Below are 22310 nucleotides of genomic sequence, written 5' to 3'. Positions count from 1 at the left end.
ATATAATATTAATGTACTTTTTCAAATAAAAACAAAAAAATCTTTTCCAAAAATAAAATTAAAATTTACATACAAAATATTTAAATTTATATATCTATATATAATAAATCAAATAATTTTAATGAAATAAATAAAATAGCAAGCACGATCTCGATTTAGATATTTATAACAATATAAAACTACTTTTAACAAATTTGATCAATCAAATACATAAACATCAAAGTTAGGTGAACAGCTGTATGAAACCACCTTATGAGACATGCTTTTCACCATGAAAAAACATTACTATTTTATCCAATACCAAAAAAAATTGATTAATTATTATTTTTGTCCTCCTCCCTCCACGAGACTCGCTCTCTCTTAACCATAAAAAAATCTATACAACTGATAACTACGTATTAAATAAAGGAGAAGACTTTTTAACTTGGGTAGGCTTAACCCTCCTATGGTTGGAACGAGAGATTCGAATGTGAGAGGTTGATGCTAATTTACTGTTTGGAACACAGATGCAGTTGGATCAACGAGGTCTAAAGTTCGAATATGGTGCAGGGAGGATTTTGTGTATTTCACAAGCCATAAGCGAGACAATCATTACGAGATAATATAATAACTAGTAGCAAACAGTAAAGTTTAGTTTAGGGGATGGCTGTAGCCACAGGAAAAGCTCGGGCTGATTACGATTACCTTATCAAGCTGCTCTTGATAGGCGACAGCGGTATGTACCTTCCTTGATCCGCATGGTTTTACTTTTTTGATTTTATTGAACGAAATATGTTAAATGACTGAGTAGATCCTGGATCTTTACAACTTGTGAGGATCTTTTACGGAATTGAACCCGTAGGCATCAATTGGCAGAAACTGCTGCAATTCTCTTTACTAAGGGGGCGTTAGTTTGTGCTACTGAGTCACAAGATTAACTTTTGACACAGGTTTAGTGGTAGAAATCTGGGCATCAGAGTATTGAGTCCTTGTGGAAGCTCGGGGTACTGGGAATGGCCTTAGTATATTTGACCCTTGCACCTTGAGATTTTTAGCGCTTAACATTGTCTGCCCACTTTATAATTTTTTATTGACAAACTATAAATGTTTTGAAAATGGTTTAGGTCTGAGGTCGATATTGTTGGGTACTTTTTTCTTCATGTGGAAACATTTTTCCTATATAAGGGGAAAACTGGGCAGTTTCTTAGAATGCATGCATACGAACGAGTACTTGCAAGCAAGTTGATTGATTTGACTAGAGGAGATTCTAGAACGTGCGACTTTTAGGAAACATTTAATCCCATGTAATTGGTATACCTATATATGTATAGACTTTAGGTGCAACTCTGTATCGCTGGTTGATGACAGATCTTATGTTGCTTGTTTTATCCTCGTTATAGGGGACTGATACAGTATTATAATAGCCTGTACATTATCTAATTATCTTGTATGAATGACAGAAAGTGTGCCAGTTGGAATTAGGGTTTGATTTACAAGTGTGGTTTTGTTGAGTTTATACTTTATACCATTTATCCGGCTGTGCGATTCTTCCAGTAGTTTGTTGTAAATCCTGTCTCACGGGGCCTATTTATAAAATACCTAATGCATTTTTTCAAATGGCATGCTTTTAGTATAGAATGTGTGGGGTTTAAAACCCTAGCCAATGGTTTGTCGACAAAGAGGTCCACAACAAGTTGTAGTGCCAATGTGCATCATTATATTTACTTTCCAAATCTTTTGACTCTAACAATAGTAGCATTACTCGGAATTGAGATTGACTCAGCAAAGTAAAAGTATAAATGGAATTCAATCACTTGACCTGTAATTGGTCCAGCAGAAAACAATTATTATTTTTTATTTGTTAAATCTGCCCACTGGGGTCAAGAGGCAACATCCCTCACAGGGTCCAGGGAAAGGGACTTTGGCATGTTCCTTGTAATGATACAAGGAAGGGTTGAGTGTTGGAGTTCTTGCCACCAAGCCTGAATTAAAGCTTTCAAGGCCATAAGAACCTTCATGCTGCATTCACCTTATTCTAATTATACCATGTAACATCATGGGAACATTGTATATAATCTGCAACATCTTTTCATTCTCTAGGAATATCTTATGTAACATCCTTTTTCTCTAGGGAACAACAAGGCTAATTAACAAAATTGGAAGCAGGAGTAGTCCAAGCATTAGATGTTACCCCTCTAGACCAGCTATTGGGGTTCTTCCAATGATATATCTGGGAACTCCCTAGATGGATAGAACTCTTAAAATTTAACAAATTTTGACCGCCGCACAACTTGAAAAATTTCACTTAGTGGTTGGAGAATGGGGAAGGAAGAGAAGATTGGGGGATGGAGATCCCAATAATTATTTAATAAAAGAGCTCTAACACCGTTATTGATAATCTAGAAAGGACCTTTAACAATCAAACTCCCCTTCTTTATTGTGTTCCAAACCATTGAACCTTTCGCAAACAGATCCATCCAATGATGATCCTCATCAGCAACTCCTCCCAAATACTTGAAATTAAGGATTCTAGCCTAAGATTGCTCCGGATGCTCACAACATCTACACTATAATTTTGTAGCTAGAGCCTAACAATTGAACTCAAACTCCCTAAGACCAAGGCCTCCGGAGATAAATTCTAGGTTTGCAGACTTGGTCCCAACTAACTAAATAACTTTTTTGGGACTCCAAATTCCCTGCTCATAAGGATTTTTTAGAAAGGGTGTCAAATTCCTTGAGAAATCTCTTAGGGGTTGAAAAAATAAAATTTCTATAAATAGGAAGACCTTGGAAAACAGATTTTAATATTGTCAACTGTCCAACAAAAGATAACCATTGGAAAGTCCAATTACTATCCCTTATACGAAATATGTCCAAAATTTTCTTCCACTAATCTCTTTTGAGGTTACCATTAGCTAAGGGAATATCCAAATAATCCAAAGGAAGATCCCCTATTGTAAAGTGAAGAATGTGTGCATTTCTTTGCTAGATAAGCACAAGAGTATCGAAGAAAAAAAATGTTGGATTTATCCCCATTAATTTTCTGACCACAGGCAGACAAAGATATCACCAAAGAGGAATACAAATATATCACAAACTAAAGGTGGGATTGAGAATCTAGATCTTGAGTCCAAGACCAACCCTAGATGAAGCCATTAGCTTGTTGGTGCTTAGTCAATTTGCCAAGACCTCCAAGACCTTTTGCCATTAGGATAAAAAAGTAAGGACATAGGGTATCTTTTTGTTGAAGTCCCCTGGAAGTAGAAAAAAGAGAAGGGATACCATTGATACGTATTGAGAAGGAAGAAGCTACACAATTAATGACCCAATCAATCCACTTTGAGCAAAACCCAAAAGTTGATAACTCCTCGAGGAATGACCATTTGACCCTACTTAAGCCTTGGACATGTCCAGCATAATGAAGATAGATTTATCCTTGGAATTGGACATAGAATGGATAGCTTCTGCAATGATTCCTTGAATGTTGCTCCCATTTCCTCTAAATTTAAACTTAAGCAACTTCAATGTTACCTGAAAAAAAATCTAAAAATGGGGGAAAAATTGGCCAAAATTAGAGGGATAGTTGCTTCCCAAAATGGCCTCCAGAAAAAAAAAAAAATTGCCTTGCCTTCATGGTGCCAAAATCATGCTCTAAAAATACTTGTAATGAAACGACTTGAACAATAGAAGAACTAGATCTGAAATAAGCTGTAAATAATTGATAATAATGAAACAACTTGGGGAGAACCTCCTAATCCACTTTGAGGGGGATACCTCCAATTGCTTTAATAATAACACAATACTCAACATGATGATAAGAACTACTTACTAGCTCCTATATATGCCTAATAATTTATCACCCATTCTGACTTAGGTACTTAACTATAACCCTTAGGATCACTTAGCTACTTATATGTAATTATATAACCTTTTTAAGAGTTAACGTTGTCACAAGCCGACTACTCATAACCTGATACATACTGTAAGGGGCTGCTGTCTCGGGGAGATCAGTAGGCTTCTGGGGTTGTAAGTCCCTTGTTATTCTCAGCAGGTGGAAGTTGTGGTGATTGACAAATGGTTAATGCCAAGCTACAGTTGTGGGAGAATTGGACAAAAAACTTATATATGGGGGTCGGTTGAAAGAATAGTCGAGTGCCAGGAGTGCACCCAGGTGGTCTGAGGCAAACACCTCCTCCTAGGGGTGAAGAAGAGTAACCCTGCCCTCTAGTCTCAGGGAGATAGAGGTTCTACATGGATATTAGGGGTGAAGTAGAGTAACCCCGCCTTATCATTAGATGGTGAGGTTTACTGGTGAAAGTATACTCAAGGTCCCTATCTCAATGAAGTGGAGTAGTTGAGCTAATGTTGGGGATGACTCCCGGGGAGTTGTCTATGACCCGAGGACTAGGGAAGCGGAGTACCTAGGCCCTTGCGAGGAGGACGATCACGCAATGGATTGTCCCGGTTGGGGAACAGAGTACCCAAGATCTTGTAAGGGGGATGGCCGCATAATGGGCTATCTGTGTCGGAATGTTGGTGCTCAAGAGTTGGGCGAGCTATGTGGGTTGAGTTGCAAAGCCAGACGTCCGTGTGTCTTGTGGAACAAGTGGGGTGATGTGCTGGGCACGCACCTAGGTTATCTGAAGTGGGACTTGCATTGAGGTCCGGGATCTCAAGGCCCTAGAGTGGGGGTTGAGTGTGGCGATAGGGACCGGGTTCCGAAAGTGTGCTCATGTTGAGTCGAGCCATGAAGCGAGTCCAAGAGGGTGACAAAGATGGATGAGTTGCATGACCGAAAAGAGGACATGGTCCATAGGCGAGTTGTTCTGGGAGCACAATCGAGTTGAAGGAGAGTTCAGCGACCAAGGATATTGGATTGGATCATGGAGTGAAGAGCTTGGTGCCCAAGTAGGAGTGCAAGGTGTTTTGTCAGTCTGAGGGACTTAGACTGGGTGTTTGCATGGAGCTGGTTATTGTGCACAGGATGTACAGGGAACCGGGTTCACCAGCGAAGTCATGTAGGCATAGGCCAGGGGCCCAAAGCAGTGTGACTTGGAGTCCCCGTTCAGGAAGGGGGTCTGAGTCATGTACTGGGCAAGCCGTCGCAAGCTCATGAGAGAGTCAGTGGTGCGCTAGCTTGAGTTTCGAAGGAGTCAGGGTCTTTGTGGATTTGGAGCCTACGTGTGAAGCTACAGCCAGGGGCGAGGTGCAGCGTGATCTGTACCAATGCTTCAAGAGTAGTCTTAGATCTAGGGGCAGGAACTTGTAATCGGGTGCTTGGGAAGTACTTGAGGTAGTGACCAACGACAGAGTTGGAATTGTTTATAGACCGGGCTAGCGGCCGTTTCTTCATAACGGTAAAGCTATCTTATTGCCCCAGTGTTGTGTTCATTGTGTGGAGATGGACGGACATGAAGCTAGCTCAGGGAGTCTAGTCGTCCCATGAGATATGTTTGGTGCTTGAGGGTTCTAAGGAGCTGAGGGAGGCCAACATGGGGCGCCAATGCGGTGGGAGTACTGGGCATGCTCAGGGAGTGTGCAGAGTTGGAGCCAGAGGACTTAAGGAGTTCCAGATGGGGTCAGTGTTAGTAGTCAGGTCTTATGGGGGACTCAGAAGACGAAGGCATAGAGGAGACCTGTAAGCTTGTACTGAGGGTGCAAGGGCGGTGCGACAAGACAGTGCTAGAGTAGAGTCAGAGACTTGAAGGGAGTGCTAGGAGCATTAGGATGAAGGAGACCTGCGAGAGGGTTGGCATGCGCTTCTATTCCACAGGGGTGCGTGTTAATGTGGTTAGGTGGTGGACACTTGAAAAGGGATGGCGTAGTCTGGGAGCAAGAAAGGACTTGTTCGCAATGGAAGTCATGAGTAAGGTTTGCCAATGCCGCATGAGGTTGGACCTCCTTTGGAAGGAAAAAGCTTGTTTGGGCAGCAGGTCGGTCTAGCCCCGTGACACATACTATAAGATTAGGGTCATGGCAAACAACAATAAAATCATCAAGAATTTGATGCCCTTTTACAAATCAACCCTGCTTAGATGAAATGAGAGAGACTGAAAATTGCTTCAAGTGTTTGGCAATAAGTTTGGTAATTATCTTGTAAGTAATATTGCAAAGGGCTATGGGGCAAAACAAATTAAAAAAAGTTACTCTACTCGTTTTTGGAATCAAGGCCAAAAAGATAGAATTGATAGCTTTAAGCATTTGCTTATTGGTTGGGGATTATTGAACCACCTCTAAAAGATCTAGTTTCAGAATGTCCTAGAAATCCTAAAAAGATTATATGGGACAACCATCAGGACTTGGGGATTTACTTTTGTTCATTTGAAACACAACCATCTCAAGCTCTTCAACAGGGATTGGTCTCATGAGTAGATTACTCATATCTATAGAAACCAAGGTAGGAATGTAGTCCAAGATGAGTTGCTCCTCCTCCAAAGCCCTAGGATCACTTTCTGTGAACAAGGAGGAAAATTGCAAGACAACTTCCATAGAAATATCTTGGAAAGAGGAAACTTGGTCTCCTTGAGCCGAGATAAGAGATGATAGAACATTACCACTCTTTTTATTAATAGGATAATGGAAAGAAGGCGTTCTTATCACCTTCTTGAAGCCAGTGTATTCTTGATTTCTGCTTCTAAAATATCTCCTCTTGGAGCTCCCATTCATTAAGTTCTTTTGAACAAATAGACTCCTCAAAAAGGAGCTCCTTAGTTCAAGTTCCTTAATCTGGAAAGCTTGGATGATTCTAGTTTTTCATGGCTAACCTCAAGCATTATTGATGTAGGTTTTGTTTGCCGATTCTCCCCCAAAGCTTTTTCCAATCAAGAGATGGCTGGTTTGCAGTCAGTCATGACCCTGTCTTCTTTGTGTGGGAATGCAGGGTTCAGGTCTTGTAGGTTTAGGAATTTAGACTGCTAAATAGGCTTTCTACTATCATATCTAAAGGTAGATATCAACAATTTTCTTTGCTTGTGCTCCTCTCCACCTTTAGAGAATAACTAGAGGATTAGGTGAAGGGATACTTCACTGAAGGAACACACCTCTGATGTATACCAAGTGTATAGGTTACTAACTATGGTCTACTAGAGTTTCTTCTATATGCCTTGAGTTCACCAATCACCACCTCTACACGAGTACTTAAGTCAAGAGGGAGGCATAATATCAATATGCCTACAAGTTGACCCCAGGTAAGTATCTTTCTGTTGTACTACTTTCACTTATGTAGGACTAATTTCTCATGATATGCTTGTTACTTAGCTATTTCATGTTATTTATTTTATTGCTACATTGTCCTACATTTAGCCCATGACAAAATTGTTTTTTACCTCATTAACTTACATTTAGCCCCTAGCTTAACCATCCTTTACTTTCTGTGCAATACGTTGTCCATTCTAATATCCTATATAGTTCGTTGTTACTCTGTGTCCACTAAGAGAGCCCTTTTGCGTTTAGCTATTATTAGAGACAACCATCTTATTGTCTATAGGCAGCAAGGCTGCTTAGGTGGGCAGTTGGAAGAATTTTTTTTGCGATTGAACATGAGATCTATCTTGATAATGTGTGATAGAGCTCATTTAATGAATATAATATTCCCAAAGCCCATGATAATGATTGAGAGTGCTTCTGGATGTAAATGTGTGGTAGTTTTTAGCATCCTAGTTTTCCTCATCATGATGACAAATCATGGAGTGTGATCCAAAACATTGATGATATAGATTACTACATAGTTACATCCAAAAGCACTCTCAATCATATAGCTTATTTGTTTTTTGAGAATGCAAGGCTAACACCATTTATTTCTTACCATTCTTGAACTCATTATGTAATTATTTAATGATGCAATCAGATATTAGATATTTCTACTATGTGATGGTTCTTATCAAATAAAGTCTCTCTTCTCCGTATTTCTTGTTAATGCTTTATAAATTGGTATCATCTCAGTGTTGTGTGCGTGCATCTTATTTCTGCACTTTTGAAAACATAGGTAGGTTCCTTTTTTTAAGCTGTTTCTCTTTAGAAACTTTTTTTGATTTCATTTAGGAGGCAAATTAGGTTTTAGGAACTAAAATCAGAAATTTAGAGAATTCTGAACAACTAAGAGCAGCAAACAGAAATTTAATAAATTAGGATTTATTGCATTGTCTCTAAGAGATGAGAGATACATGTGCAGGGACAGGAATGCCATTTCCAAGGAGTGTATGGTAGTATATAATTAAATGGTATGACTATATTACATTTACATATGGTCACTTGGAGATGTGTTCACTATTACTGGAATGGCGTCCCCATCCCTATCTTAAATTGACTTGCTTGGAGTTTATGCTTTTATGGCCATCGCATGCTTTCCTGTTTATTTGTGTTGCTATTAGTTTGATGGTTTAACTCAGTGTTTCACCTGTTGAGCTCAACATTTCGGAATACATTTGCAATATGAGGTGTAATACCTCTTGAATGTTCAATGATAGTCAGCTGGCTAGCCTGATAAAGTAGAATATAACCATTACTAGCAAAATAGTTTTGTTATATGCATTTCAATTGAGCTTTGCCATGATGTTGATTTGTCTCTATACAAGTTATATGTCATTTGCGAAAGATAAATGCCTGGTGAAATTATCAGGATTAGCAGAAGAATCCAATAATGGATGTTTTGGCTTCGCTTTGAATGCTTATTATAGGATTTATTTTAAATCTTGTAACTTGCTACATGACTTTCAAAGCTATAGATTTGTAAATAACACATTGTCTTTCTTCCTCAAAATGGCCCATCAGATTATGTATTAGTGAAGAGGTAGCCAGCTAACTATATTGATAAAGTAAAATACAACCATTAAAGTGAAGTAATTCTCTTAAATACAACCATCAAAGTGAAGTAATTCTCTTAAATAAGATTTACTAGAGTTTTTGCTGTGATGTTTGTTTGGAAAGCAATGTGCAATCTTGTAATTTGATTCATGACTTTCAAAGCTACGGATTTGCAAATTACATTAGGTCTCTCTTCGTCAAGATGGTTGCTTCTTTAAAATAGAAAAGACCACAATGTAACTCTACTTGAAGGGAGTGCATTTAATACATATAATTTTTGACATGACTACTGCAAGTACACATATATATAGAAATAGATATAAGAATAGAGAAAAGGTAAAAATGAGAGCCATTGAGAGAATGGTTGTGTTAGATAGACAAATGTGTGCTAAGTAAAGCAAGCTTCAAATGAATGTACTATAGAACATTGTACAATCTTGTTATGCCATGTGCAATGAGCTCTCGCATGAGCCAACTCTTAATTCAAGTTACAGATTCATAGAAAAGGCTGATTGATAAATACAAAACGAAAGCTTTTGGCTGATCTCTTTCATGAAGCTACAACCTGACATTTGCATTTTGAAAATATAGTCATGGTCAATGGTATGTTCCACTTTAATAACACATTAGCAGTTGTCAAGGTATATGACAAGTTCAAACTTCAATTTAATGGAGGAACTTGGATGTATAGCACATTAAATCTGTTGGTTACAAAATGCATATGATTTAGAGTTGCAATATAGTTAGATAATCTCACATGTGGAATTTGCAATGTCTCTAACTGAAAAAAGTGCATGATAAAAGAGGATAGTTGATTGTGAGAGGTTAGGTTGAATGAAACTTAAATCTCCTTCATAAGCTGAATTCAGCAGTTGTATCTCCATGGAATTAAGTATTGAAATGTCTATTTATTCCTTGGCAATATTATACTTGTTCATCTGCTTTATTATTCTTTCTATCAGCTCTCTTCTCAACTCAGTATCAAAACTTGGTCAAAACTGTGAGATGAATAGTTTAAATTTTATAATTAAGGCAGGTAGGCTGAATTTTGATTGCTATTGTTTATAGAAAGGTTATAGACTTATAGTTTAAGAGTGGACCAATAAACCTGTAAAAATGCAAGACAGCATAAAGATTGAGATTTCACAAGAATGGGCCAAAGGTGCTAAGATATAGGATTTACTTTCTGTTTTATATATTGCACTCGTACTTTAATCTGCCTGTGTTTTTTTGTTTGTTTGTTGCCTCATTTTAGTTTCAGCTGGTTCCCATTAGTATGGCCTGTTAAAAATCTCAGAAATAGAGAGAAAAAGAGGTTGACATTTGTAAATGTTTAAGTGATTCATCAATTGGTAGTTTGGTTATTTTTGGGTGCATAAAGTCATGCGATACAATGTTTACAGTTTTAATATTTGGAGGCCATTGTAGTGAAGGTATGATTTAAGCATCTGTAAACAGCCAAAAATGCTATGATGGGGCATTTTTCATCCAATGATGACAATTATCTAGGTCCAAGAAGGTCATAAATCTCAAATCTGCAACTTCTCAGTTCCTGAGACATTCTTCCTGGTTTCAATTTTTCTCTTTAGAGCTTAATTTTATGTCTTTCCCAGTTTTGTGGTACTGACCAACTTTTCCCTAGCTCCAGCCTCTCATCTGCTTGCTTTGGTGGTGAATCCACTGCTTTAGGTAGGTGTTGGTTGTGGAACTGTACCTTTTTAAAATGGTAGTTACATGAACTCTGGTTAAGTAATTCAACCATCATGGAACTTTTGTTTTTGTCACCTGTGGTTTCAAAACTGCTGCCTATGCAAAGTGTTGGTTTTATTACCAATGACTGCACGAGTAAGTGAAGTGTCAAGAGCCAAAGAGGAGGGGTTTCACTTCCTCTCACCTTCATATTTGCCCTGCAATCAGTAAAGCATGTTTCTTCTATGAATAAAAGTGAATTCCTTTTGCCCCTGGTTTGAATAATTGCATAATGCAGCTTAGTAATCTGCTATCTCACTAACTCAGCCTTAGTCCTGCTGTCGTGTTTTGCTTAGTGGCTTAGGTGGTTATTAGCTAGGATCCCTTTTCTCTATGGAAGCTCCTCAAGACAGGTTGCAGCTCTTAAACATCCTTTTGAGGAGTTTCTTTGAAGCATAGGACACATTTCATAGCTTGATTTGAATGCTTTTTGCTGTTGGCAGACCAGGAATTGGTTTATTTCTGAGTTCGTTGGGATATTCTGCATGTATCATCGACTTACTCTGTTCCTTAATCACCTCATCCTCTTGAAAAGTTTTCAAGGCAGTGTCTTTCTAAGGAAATGCACTAGAGCTGCATGTCTCCTTGTCACACTTGGCCCGTTAAGGTTTTAGATTGTTTAATTTAATTTGATTGGAGTTAGTTTAGTTTTAAGGTTAGATTAGTGAGAAGTTGCTTGTATTGTTTGTATTTCATTCAATTTGTAGCTTCCAAGCTAGCTTTGCTTCTTTTTTGTGTGTTTAAAGAGATAGCACAGGAGGTACAGGTAGAATTTGGTATGTTTCCCATTTTATACTGCATCACATCTCCCATTTTTTTATCTTTCATAGTTTGCTCGGTTGCTTCCAATTCTGTTCTTTTCATTGTTTTTTGTCATTTCTAATCCCATAGTTCAAATCAGTTGTTAGAGGTTCTTTATTTGTTCCGTCATGGTGAATTCCATACACTTCTCAAAGACGAACAGAAAGATGTCTTTGTTTGTTGTTTATGTCATTGCTTTTATGTTTTACTTGCTGTAGGTGATTACTCAACATCTAACTACTCTTTTTCTCTAGCATGCTATTCCATCATCATTTCAGTGTGTTTCGGACTAGCATAGGCATCGATGCTTGCTGAAATACCTTTCTTCATCGTTTTCAACTGTTTGATATTTGTTTGTGGGCCATTTTGGCTTTTGCCTGTTGCTGTTTTCCTCTCCTCTTTGCTGTTTTGCAGGTTGTCTCAAGCCTCCACATAGTCTTAGCAACATTTATATCTGCTCATGCATTCTTTTTTGCACTTTTGATTCATTTCTAAGATCATATCAATCGTCTTTCAGTGCTAGTTGGTGTGATTTAGTTATGACTACGATCATCTCTTGTTTTGCATATTTTCAAGATCTTGTTGACAACTTTCTGTATTGCTGTTTTATTGTTCGAAAGATTATTTCGTCATACTCCATTGCTTGCTTGTGTGTTTGTTTATATAGTCTTGGCATCATTTAGGTTCACTTTTAGTTGTTGTTTACATCAAATCATATTGCCTTGTTTAAAGTTACAAAAAAGCATAATATGTCTTGCATGTAATTAGGATGAACACACTTTGAGTAACGGATTGCTGCTTTTTTTTTTGCTTGTGTAGATCAATCTGTTACTTTCTTTATATTCTGCATTAACATCTAGCATTCACTCTCTTGTAAGTAGATTAGTATATTGAGGCATAAGGCTCTTTGGCCTTAGTTTGTTTTCCTTGTTAGTTGTTTTGGTTGTTTAGCATTTGTCTTACTCACCTGCTTTTAGCTGGACCATAGGCTTAGCCATTGTGGTATATCCTATATGTCATCTTGGATGACATTGTTGGGGCATGATCAACTTTATGGTATCAGGAGGATCCCTCTTGTGCGGAGCAACCTGACCTTGAAACTTTCCAAAATGAAATGATGTGCAGCGTCAGTGGTTGGCTCCTGTCTCTACCCTTTTGTGTCATCTCTTAGTATGCCAATTTGATAGTCTAGATATCAACTTTAAGCTGAGGTTTATCAGCAAAGAAGAGAACAGCAAGATCAGTAGCATAACAACAACCCCAGTCCAACTATCTGCATCAATAAAGCATCTCCAGAGAATGTGCAGTTTTGTGTGTGTATGGTGTCTTTGAGAAGCACTATTGATAATTTGCAATTTTTATCGGAAACAGAAGGGCCATCATTCAGTTTTCCTGTACAATAAATTTGATTAGATTTATCAAAAGTGCTTACAATGAACATTAACTTGGATTGTCATTTCCATGTGATCCTTTAATAGGCTTAAAATTACATTTTTTTTGGTTCAATTATCATTGAATGTTAACAATAAAGACATTGTCATTCAAGAAATCATGTCGGCAACCAGACAAGGAATGCAGTTATTTGATGATTAAATATTATTGCCCACATCACATTTTCAAGATATATGACAAGATAATCATACTTTCATGTGGAGCCATATTCATGGTAAACCATGCATACAACTTTAAACACCATTCTTTAATGGACTTTGTGGAACTTCCCTAATTCATTAAAGGGAGCTAGTCAAATTGTTTGTGTTAATTGGCATATAATGTGCTTAGGATCATTATAGGCATGCAGGGCTTATGTAGATGGGTTTGAAGGTTGCAAAGTTCTTAGATATTAACATCTCTTTTGTTATCAAAATGATCCATCCAAGTTAATGAATGATAATCTGATAAGGCAAGCTGATGTGTCATGTTTGTGTTGGTTATTGCATCTTTTAATCCAGGGCTTACAACCAATACAATGATACCTCAGGTTGACAAGTGTTTTAGATAGATCAATTCCATCAAAGGAGATCGACTGGCCCAATATGGGTGGTTGGAGATGTTGAGGCTGTTGCAGGGGTGTCGGATGGGATATACACAAGAGTTGGAATGTTGGGCTTTGGGTTCATGAAGAATATTTTCAGGGGTAATTGAAGCATCTGCAATAAATGATAGTTATTTTACATGCGGTACCATTAAATAGGACGTTGCAGGGGTGTAAAATTGTATGGAAGCTACAATTCTACAGCATGAAAGCTCAGAGATCTTGACATTAAGTGGGGAATGTTCATACTTTGTAGTATCACTTTGCTTTGGCACAATTAATGCATTTAGTGCCATGTCTGTGTAAATAGTGTGTTTTTATAGGGAAAGTGTCAGAAGTTCAATAGCAAGCTAAATCTGGTGGATATCACACTCAAATGATAAATCTATTTAATGCAGCCGCTTAGTGATGTATATGGTTTCTGTAGGGTCTGTAACTGTATGCACTTCCTTAGGAATTGATAAAAGAGATAATGACTGATCATGAGAGTTTGAGTCTGGGTGAGACATCAATGATCTGTATAGGAGAAATCATTGTATGTACCTACCGTCTATAGGGAGCAATTGAATGATAGAATGCCTCTTCTTTGCTGCATGTTAAAAGAAGTGCTAATCTGCATTGCTTTTCTCATTGTATTACTTGCATGGATCCTTTTTTAAATTTTCCAATATTTTTTTATACATTCGTTGAAGAAAAGCTATATATACTTATCACAGATAAATTGTGTACAAGCAAGACTATTTCACTGTTGCATTTAAAGATCCATACAGGCTTAAATCCAAGTTGCCAGTTTGGGTAAAGCAGTTTGCTAATTTTTAAAACTGGGTTTAGTAGGTCTTTACTAAAACAAATAGAGTATAAAATTTAATGTGGGGTCTTTGTGTTGCACAACCACCTTCAATTGGTCAAGAATAGTATCAGTGCACTCATGCACCTCACAAAGGCTAGGTGCATAGGCATCTCCATATCTAATCACTTTGACGATTGGAGAAATGATGGAGATAATGTGTTTTGCATCACCCCAAAAAATTTAAAAAATCACTCATCACCACATTCTTCACCCTCTTTCCCTACTTTGTCTTGGACTCAGGTCACTGATTCCATTTTGCTATCATAACCATTAATTGCAATGCCTCTTGCAACTCGAGCATCGTCTCCAAGAGAATGAAATATAATGCATATCTAGTCTCTACAGGTTTCAAGTATTCTTTCTTAGAGAAGGTCTTGAAGAGCGCATGTGAAGTGTGCTGGTTGCAAATTAACATTTGCACTAGCATCATTAACAACTGTTTTGATCCAATCAATTTTTCCCATGTCTTTGAGTGCATTGTTCATGGCATGCACACAACAAAGAGTCCACCTAATATGTTTATAAGCTGCCAAAATTAACTTCTCTACAATTTTGCACACATGGGCTACATTTGACACTACTTGGATCACATTTTGTGGTCCAACCTCCTCTATACCATCTTTAAGGATCTGAAATAATAAATCAGCATCCTTGTGATGCCTTGAACAAGCATCATACCTTAGAAAATAAGAGCCCTTTGTACATGTAACCATGATATTGATGAGTGGATGATGCCTAATTTTCATCCACCCATCCATGACTATGCTGCATCCACTCGTGACCCAAAATTCCTTTATTTTCTCCATTAAAATATTAATATTGGAATAGTTTTTATTCAAGATTGTAGTCCTCAATTTAGACTTCCCTAGTGCCACATATGATGGTCTTTCCCTTGCTATTTTTACCATGACCTCTTTATAATAAGGAGAGCAAGTCAATTAGAGTGGAATGCCATTAGCAAAGAAGAATTTGCCAGTGGTTTGTCTCATCCTTATATTGCACATTGAATAAATCTGTTAGTGGCTTTGGAGCATCACTTGTCACCTTGCATTTCCCCTTGGCCTTTGCTGCCCTTGAATGAGAAGAAATTGGAATGTGTAACTGGCCTTTACAAAGTATTAGAAGTAGAAACTTGTCTCTAATGACCCCTCGCCCTTAGTGGCAAAAAAGTAGATACAGGTGCATTTTCTTCATTATCGACCCATAACCTGCCTATCTCAGCCTTATATTTGAGTTTTTGTGCCAACTTCTCACATACTTCTATCCCTTTGCCTCAAATATGAAGGAGTTGGACATTAACTCTAGTAATGTTGCCTTGAAATTGAAGCTTGCAAAAAGTGGCACTTTTATAACTTGGTGCCCCCAAATGCTCTAGGCTTTGTTTGTAACTTTGTTGCAAATTGTTTGAGAGGGGACTTACAAATCAAAGGGACCCTTTGCATATTTTTACAATATTTTGGAAGAACAAGTAACATTGGCACTCCCAATGTAACTAATGGCTTCACCCCTCTTTGCTTCTATACTTTCATCCATAGTTGAGAAACTGGGACTTGAAAATAACTCGTTAGACCCAAAAAATTTAAAAACTCGGCGCTTGGCAAAAATTCGAGGAAAAACGCGACAATAACTTGGCAATTTAATCGGACATTTTTAAATACATATTTTTTTAAATATTCTTAAAAATCACACATATTACTAAATTTGTACTGCATATTACTGATTTCCATCATATATAAATCAAAATTAAAGTTTACATTTCATAGACCAAAAAAGGAGTTCAATCCCGAAATGGGTTGCAATGCTACTTCCTCTAGACATGTCATATGTAGAAGTTGTCTCATCTAAAGAATGTTTTGGCAAGTTGTGTGATAATAACATCTAAGTTAGCATACTCAAGAGTTATGTCCTAATTCCTCATCACTTCCTCATTGTCATCAAGTTTCATATCTGATAGGAGATCCCAATAACTAATAGGGTTTGGGAGTGAGGCCTTAATGGGAGTGAGATGTAGTGACCCTCATGGGGGTTGGGGGCAAGGCCCCCAATAGGGTCGTCCAAGGGCAACACCCTTGCATGCTCCTTGTCACAATACACGGTGGGTTTGAGGGGTGAAGCCCTGGTTGCCAAGTCCAAATTAAGGCCTTTGAAACTACACAAACCTTCATTGCCAGTCACCTCGCGTCGCTACGTGCCCTAGGTCACCAAATACAAGTGAAAATAAAATGAAAATCGCCTTCTTTTAAGTGTAAGCAAGAAATTTCTTTTTATATGGATTTGGACAAGTTATTGACAAAAAAATACGACTTTTTGCATTGACTAACGAGTTTTACAAGGAAAAATTGCCACGAGATTTACAAAAACTCGTCGGCAAGTTATTGGACGAGTAACTCGTCCAGCAATCTGGCTCACGAGTTTTGCGAGTACTTGATGAGTTTTGCAGGTGCATAATCAGGTTTAGTTGCAACTTCTTCAACTTCTTGAGGGTCAACCTCATCCTCATTCATGTTGTGAGAACTCATATGCATAGTGACATTGCAAGAAATGATATATAAGTTTTTAATTTTAAAATTAAAACATAAACCATGCATATTGCAAGGGATTAGAACATAAGGATTTTCTTTTTGTTTTTCTTGCATAAAATTGTACGAAGTGTAGAAACAAAGGATACACAAATAAGAATCCTTGTTCCTAACCTTTGCCAAACAAGAATTTTACTTTTATTTTTTTAAACTTTAGGTTGCATGAAACACAAAGTAGAGGATACACACAAGTTATAATGCTAATTTGACAAATGAAATCTTTGACCATTCCAAAAATTGAAAAATAAAATATTGCAGCTTCTTGTTGTAAAATTTAAGAATTTAAAATTTGATTATTATTCATTTGCAAAACTAAAATAATGAATTTAAACTTTAAAATTAAAATTTGAAACAATGTAAATTGTAAACCTCTAAGTTAATACTAAATTTGTCAACTAAAATTAGTAATTACAAATAGGTTACTAAAATTAAAATTGAACATTGAAAAATAACTAAAAAAAGAAGTCATGAAGGAAGCCTACTTGGAGGCTTGAATAACGTTTTGAATCTTTTAATTCAATGGTAGATTGGCATCACTCTTCCTCTTGCTCTTCCTCAATCCTAATGCCTTGACTCTCACTCTTATATGCAACTTTCAACTCTACTATTGAAAGTTTGGAGTGAGTTGGAATGAGACTTAGATGCCTACTTCTAATTTTTTTTTGAGAGTATTTAGGTATGAGTGGGGCCCTTAGGTCGTTAAGGTTAGGGCTTAGGGCACATACTTTTAAAAACTTATTGATTTTTTTTAAATGACTTTTAATGTTGTGTGTCATGGGGGATGCCTTGACTTCAAGACATTTGAGGGACCCCTAGGAGTTTCTTGGGCTCTCGTGGATGTCGCTGAAGTGTCCCCGAAAGCTTGGTGCTAGTGGTGGGATGGCAAGTGGATGGGCCTCCAGTTCTTCATGTCCTGGGGATGTCCCCCTCATGGAAACACGAGGTTTTTTTTTTTGTGGCAGGGAGCGGGGGGCGGGGGTAGGGGGTAGGTGGGGACACATTCCTTGGAACATTGGCTGATATCCATGTTGACGTAAATGTTAAGTTGTATCCATTTCCTTTGTTGGAGATTGTACAATTTGTTAAAGCCAGCCAAAGAAGTCATCTACAAAAGGTTATTCAAAAATGAAGTGCCATCTGTCTCACTTCATATTCTGAGAGTAAAAGCTAATCAAACTAAGATACAGGGGTCTAGGTGTTGAATTGAGCAAAATTTGATGCCCTGCTCAAATTTATATTCAACCAGTCCTGGAAAAGGATCTGTTTTATGCAAGATGTTATTGCTAAGACTTTGCCATTGTATCTTAGAAGGGGAAACCTTTGTCTGACTTGAGCTAGCAACCTTACTATAAAATCAAATACTTTGGGCTGGGTTATTAGTTGTTTGATGACACACCATGTCACTCAATCCATCACAAATGGCATACTCCTGATGCTTTTGAAATCAGATTCATGACTAGTGAGGTTTGTCTGTACATGGGGATCATTAGTACAATTGGACATATTATGGCCTTTTCAAGAATTACTTATTGAATAATTTACATCATCTATAACAAGAAAGTTTCAGGAAGTCTTCTATTTCCACAATCAATAGTCAGAAGGATAACATCTATAACAAGAAGGTTTAATGAGGTCTTATATTCTACAATCAACATTCAAAAGCTTCCAGTCAACTTTCTTTACCCTATTTATAATATAGTCTTGGAATTGGCATTCTTCCTGTTGGAGAGGTGTCTGCAGACAAACAATTGCAGTTGGCAGACTGAGCACAGGAACTCAGCAACCAAAACTCGTTTCTACATTTAGAATTATTCAATATTGTATTGCAATTTTATTTATTTTTTTGTATTTTGGGGAGTAATTTTATATCTAGTTTTACTAGATATAAGGATATAATTTTGTTGTGCATGCTATCCTAAACCATGAGATTGTTATATTATTTAGTTTTCTTTGAATCCATGACTCGATGTAATCCAGATATCTAAATCTTTTACAGGTGTTGGAAAGAGTTGTCTTCTTCTACGTTTTTCAGATGATTCCTTCACAACAAGTTTCATAACCACCATAGGGTATGCCTCTAGTTTCTGCTTAAATTGACATTTGATCATACATTTTGTGATTTATGTCTCTCTTGGTAATGCTATTTGTCTATCAGAATTGATTTTAAGATCAGGATATTTGAACTCGATGGGAAGCGGATTAAATTGCAAATTTGGGACACTGCTGGACAAGAACGTTTCCGCACAATTACAACAGGTCAATGTGCTGTTCATGTAGATGTTTTTAAAAAGAATGTTCTGAGAAATTAATTATTATTTCTAATAGTCACTTGAGAACAACATATGAATCTGGATTCAAGTTCTACAGCTTTGTAATTTTGTGGCTTTTCAGTTTATGTTGGTTTTAATTATTAACTTTATTTATTGTGTTCATCAATTTATATAATTATTTTGGTGCAGCATACTATCGAAATGCAATGGGCATTCTTCTGGTGTATGATGTTACAGACGAGTCATCCTTTAACAGTATCCACCTTTTTGCTAATAGTGTTTTAATTAAGTTATTGGCTCTCATTCCCATGATAATTAACCATTCAATCAAATTGTTATAGTCCCTGCAGTTTCTTGATTGATATTGGGGTGTTTTTCTTAACTCCTAAGCTTTCAAGACATTCGGAACTGGATAAAGAATATTGAGCAGCACGCATCTGACAATGTAAACAAAATATTGGTAGGCAACAAGGCAGATATGGATGAGAGCAAGAGGGTGAGTTGGCGCCTATTGCCTCAGCTAATGTTTGTGCTTCTATCGTTTCTCAAAAGAGGATCTCTGAATAATTTTTCTCAAAAGAGGATCTCTGAATAATTTTTTGTTAGTTATATAGCATTTACCCATGCTCTTATTGTAGTTTAGTCTGGTTATTATTTTCCTGGTTATTTTTCAGGCTGTCTCCACTGCTCGTGGTCAAGCACTTGCTGACGAGTATGGCATCAAGTTTTTTGAAACTGTAAGTCATGTATAAGAAACATGGTAGATCTTTTTTTGGCAGATCTTTGCATATTTCTTTTCTAGTTGGTATTTGCCCTTGCAGATTGTCCTGCCAGTGGCACTTTTTGCTTATGCTTCATTAAGAGATAGCTAGCTGACAGAAGTTGGCTGGTGTTTGCAGAGTGCGAAAACAAACCTTAATGTTGAGCAGGCTTTCTTTTCAATAGCAAGAGATATTAAGCAGAGGCTTTCTGAGACTGATTTCAAGGCTGAGGTACGTGCCTTGACCCTGACTATGCTAGCTAGTATTAGTTTGTTCTTCTGACTTCGTCATGGGTGTCTCAAAAACTCTGTTGCAGACAAAACTAATTATATATATTTTAATTTGCAGCCACAGACCATCAAAATCAGCAAACCCGATCCAGCTAAAGATGCATCCAACACATCAGTAAAATCAAGCTGCTGCAGTGCTTAATGTTGTACAGCATTAGTTCGTTCAGCCAATAGCTTTTGGTTGCAATTGTTGACATTTTATATACAAGCCTGACACAATAAGCACCGTGGCAACCAACTTTCTAGCCATTGATTACTTAGCTTGTAGCTGAGGATTGTGGAGAGTATTTAACAGTGACTTGAGTTGCCCTATACACATGGAAGTGTAATGTAACGGGATGCTAACAGCAAAAGCTAGAATTATTCATCCATATATTTGGTTTATGGCATTATTCTTGCATATAACTTCTTGAAAGAAGTAGATGCTTTTAACACATAGTATGCTACTTGATATATGAAGTCTGCTGACATGGCAATATTCTCCCTGCACATGGTAGGTATGCCTTTTCTTCTATTATTGATGTTTTACGCTTTAAATGATATTGCATAGAACTTTTTTATTACTTCCCACCCTGAAATTTCCACTTGTTTGGGCATTTCTAGTCTATTGTTATGACAATTGGATATCAGATGTTAAAACACAATGATATTAACAACCCATAAAATTATTGTTCTAAATTTCTAATATTTTGTTTATACGTTTGATCTCTAGTCAATTCTCTTCTGTTCTCTCTCCATTTTCCTAAAGAGCACTCTATTTACCTGTAGCTATGGAATAGGGCACTTAATATATCTTTTGAACATTTTTCTGTTTCAAATATAACAAGTGCAATCATTCAACATGCAAATTTTTCTTTTTCAAATTTATTAAATTTCAGCACTTTAGTGCTGTCATGGCAAGGTAAATTGGTATACTGAAATTAAGAGATGGCATAGACACCCATTCTCTGAGTGTGTCTACTGGACCTCTTTTTTTGACTTTGGCTTTCTTACTGTTAGAAGTCATGTATGTGAAGCTAGTATTTAATTGCCTATTATACGGGTGGCTTCAAGTAGATTTGAGAAACGTGCAACTTGTAATTGTGTTCTTATAGTATTTTCCTGTAGGTGTTTTCACTTTAAAACTTTATTATTGTTCCAAATTTAATTTTTAGTTTGACCGAGTTTACAGATTCGTGCTCTTTATTAATGTTTAATTCCACCAGCATTATTTGGTTAGAGGCTTCTAATATGTGTGTATGATTGTAGCGGCACTCATTTGACAGATTGAAAGACAATTATTTGATACATTGAGATCGTGTAGACACTTATTATATGAGTGCAATCTTTTGAATATTTTTATATAGGTAAAGATAATCATTTGATACATTGAGACTGTAGATATTTATTATAGAAGTGTAAACTTTTTAAGATTTTTGTAAGGTATAGGTAGAGACAATCATTTGATACTGTGAGATTCTGTAGACACTTATTATAGGAGTGCACTCTTTTGAAGATTTTTTTTAAGGTTTTGGTAGAGACAATCATTTGATTCATTGAAATTGTGTAGATTACTTATTATAGTAGTGCAATCTTCTAAAGATTTTTGTAAGGGGTAAAGGTAGAGACAATCATTTGATACATTGAGATTGTGTTGTAAGTTATAGGTATCATTTTTGAATAAATTGAATGTTTAGGTAATTGGTATTCTAATAAATCTTGTATTTTGGATTTAAAGCGTGCTAACCACTTCAGCTATTCATCCTTGCAACATTATATGAAATACTTTCACCTTCTTTCGTAGTTGTATATATGAAATGTAAGGTTGAACTCTTTTGTTTGTGTATGATTTCATAGATTAGATTCTATCTATTTGTCTATCTATACGTATCTATTTATTATATATATAATACAAATGCTTTTAAATATTTATTTTGTGATTTTTTATGTGAAACTTAAGGTTGAATTCTCTATTGAATCTTGAGATTGGCTAAAAATCTTGAATACTTGAACACTAGAACTTTGAGAAAATAAAAATAAGTATCCATAATCTTAAGTGTCACCATTTTTTTTATGTTTAAGAAAATGTTGGAGGTCTAGTTTGTTCAAAATATTTAAAAAGTCATAAATTAATTTAATAGAATATATATTAAAAACTTTATTATAAATATTAAGACAGAATAAATGATGTATGATCTACAATTATAATAATGGG

General features: G+C 36.6%; 1 protein-coding gene across 1 annotated transcript; it reads left to right on the top strand.

The window, feature by feature from the left end:
- The first annotated feature begins 400 nt into the window (after positions 1-400).
- On the top strand, positions 401-20679 carry LOC131038500 (ras-related protein RABE1d). Its single transcript, XM_057970947.2, has 8 exons — positions 401-715; positions 18792-18864; positions 18951-19051; positions 19255-19320; positions 19464-19561; positions 19740-19802; positions 19965-20057; positions 20175-20679. Exons 1-8 carry the CDS (start codon positions 643-645, stop codon positions 20256-20258), a joined length of 651 nt encoding a protein of 216 aa, XP_057826930.1. The 5' UTR covers positions 401-642; the 3' UTR covers positions 20259-20679.
- Positions 20680-22310: the final 1631 nt, after the last annotated feature.

This window comes from Cryptomeria japonica, chromosome 10, assembly GCF_030272615.1.
Source record: "Cryptomeria japonica chromosome 10, Sugi_1.0, whole genome shotgun sequence".
Lineage (NCBI taxonomy): Eukaryota > Viridiplantae > Streptophyta > Pinopsida > Cupressales > Cupressaceae > Cryptomeria > Cryptomeria japonica.
This window is presented reverse-complemented; position numbering and strand designations above follow the sequence as displayed.

Bases quoted from the DNA above. Each gene is read 5' to 3' on its own strand.
- LOC131038500 (XM_057970947.2), top strand. From the start codon at position 643: ATGGCTGTAGCCACAGGAAAAGCTCGGGCTGATTACGATTACCTTATC. The intron at 716-18,791 runs GTATGTACCTTC...AATCTTTTACAG, and splicing joins GCTCTTGATAGGCGACAGCG to GTGTTGGAAAGAGTTGTCTT. The intron at 19,052-19,254 runs GTCAATGTGCTG...ATTTTGGTGCAG, and splicing joins TTTCCGCACAATTACAACAG to CATACTATCGAAATGCAATG.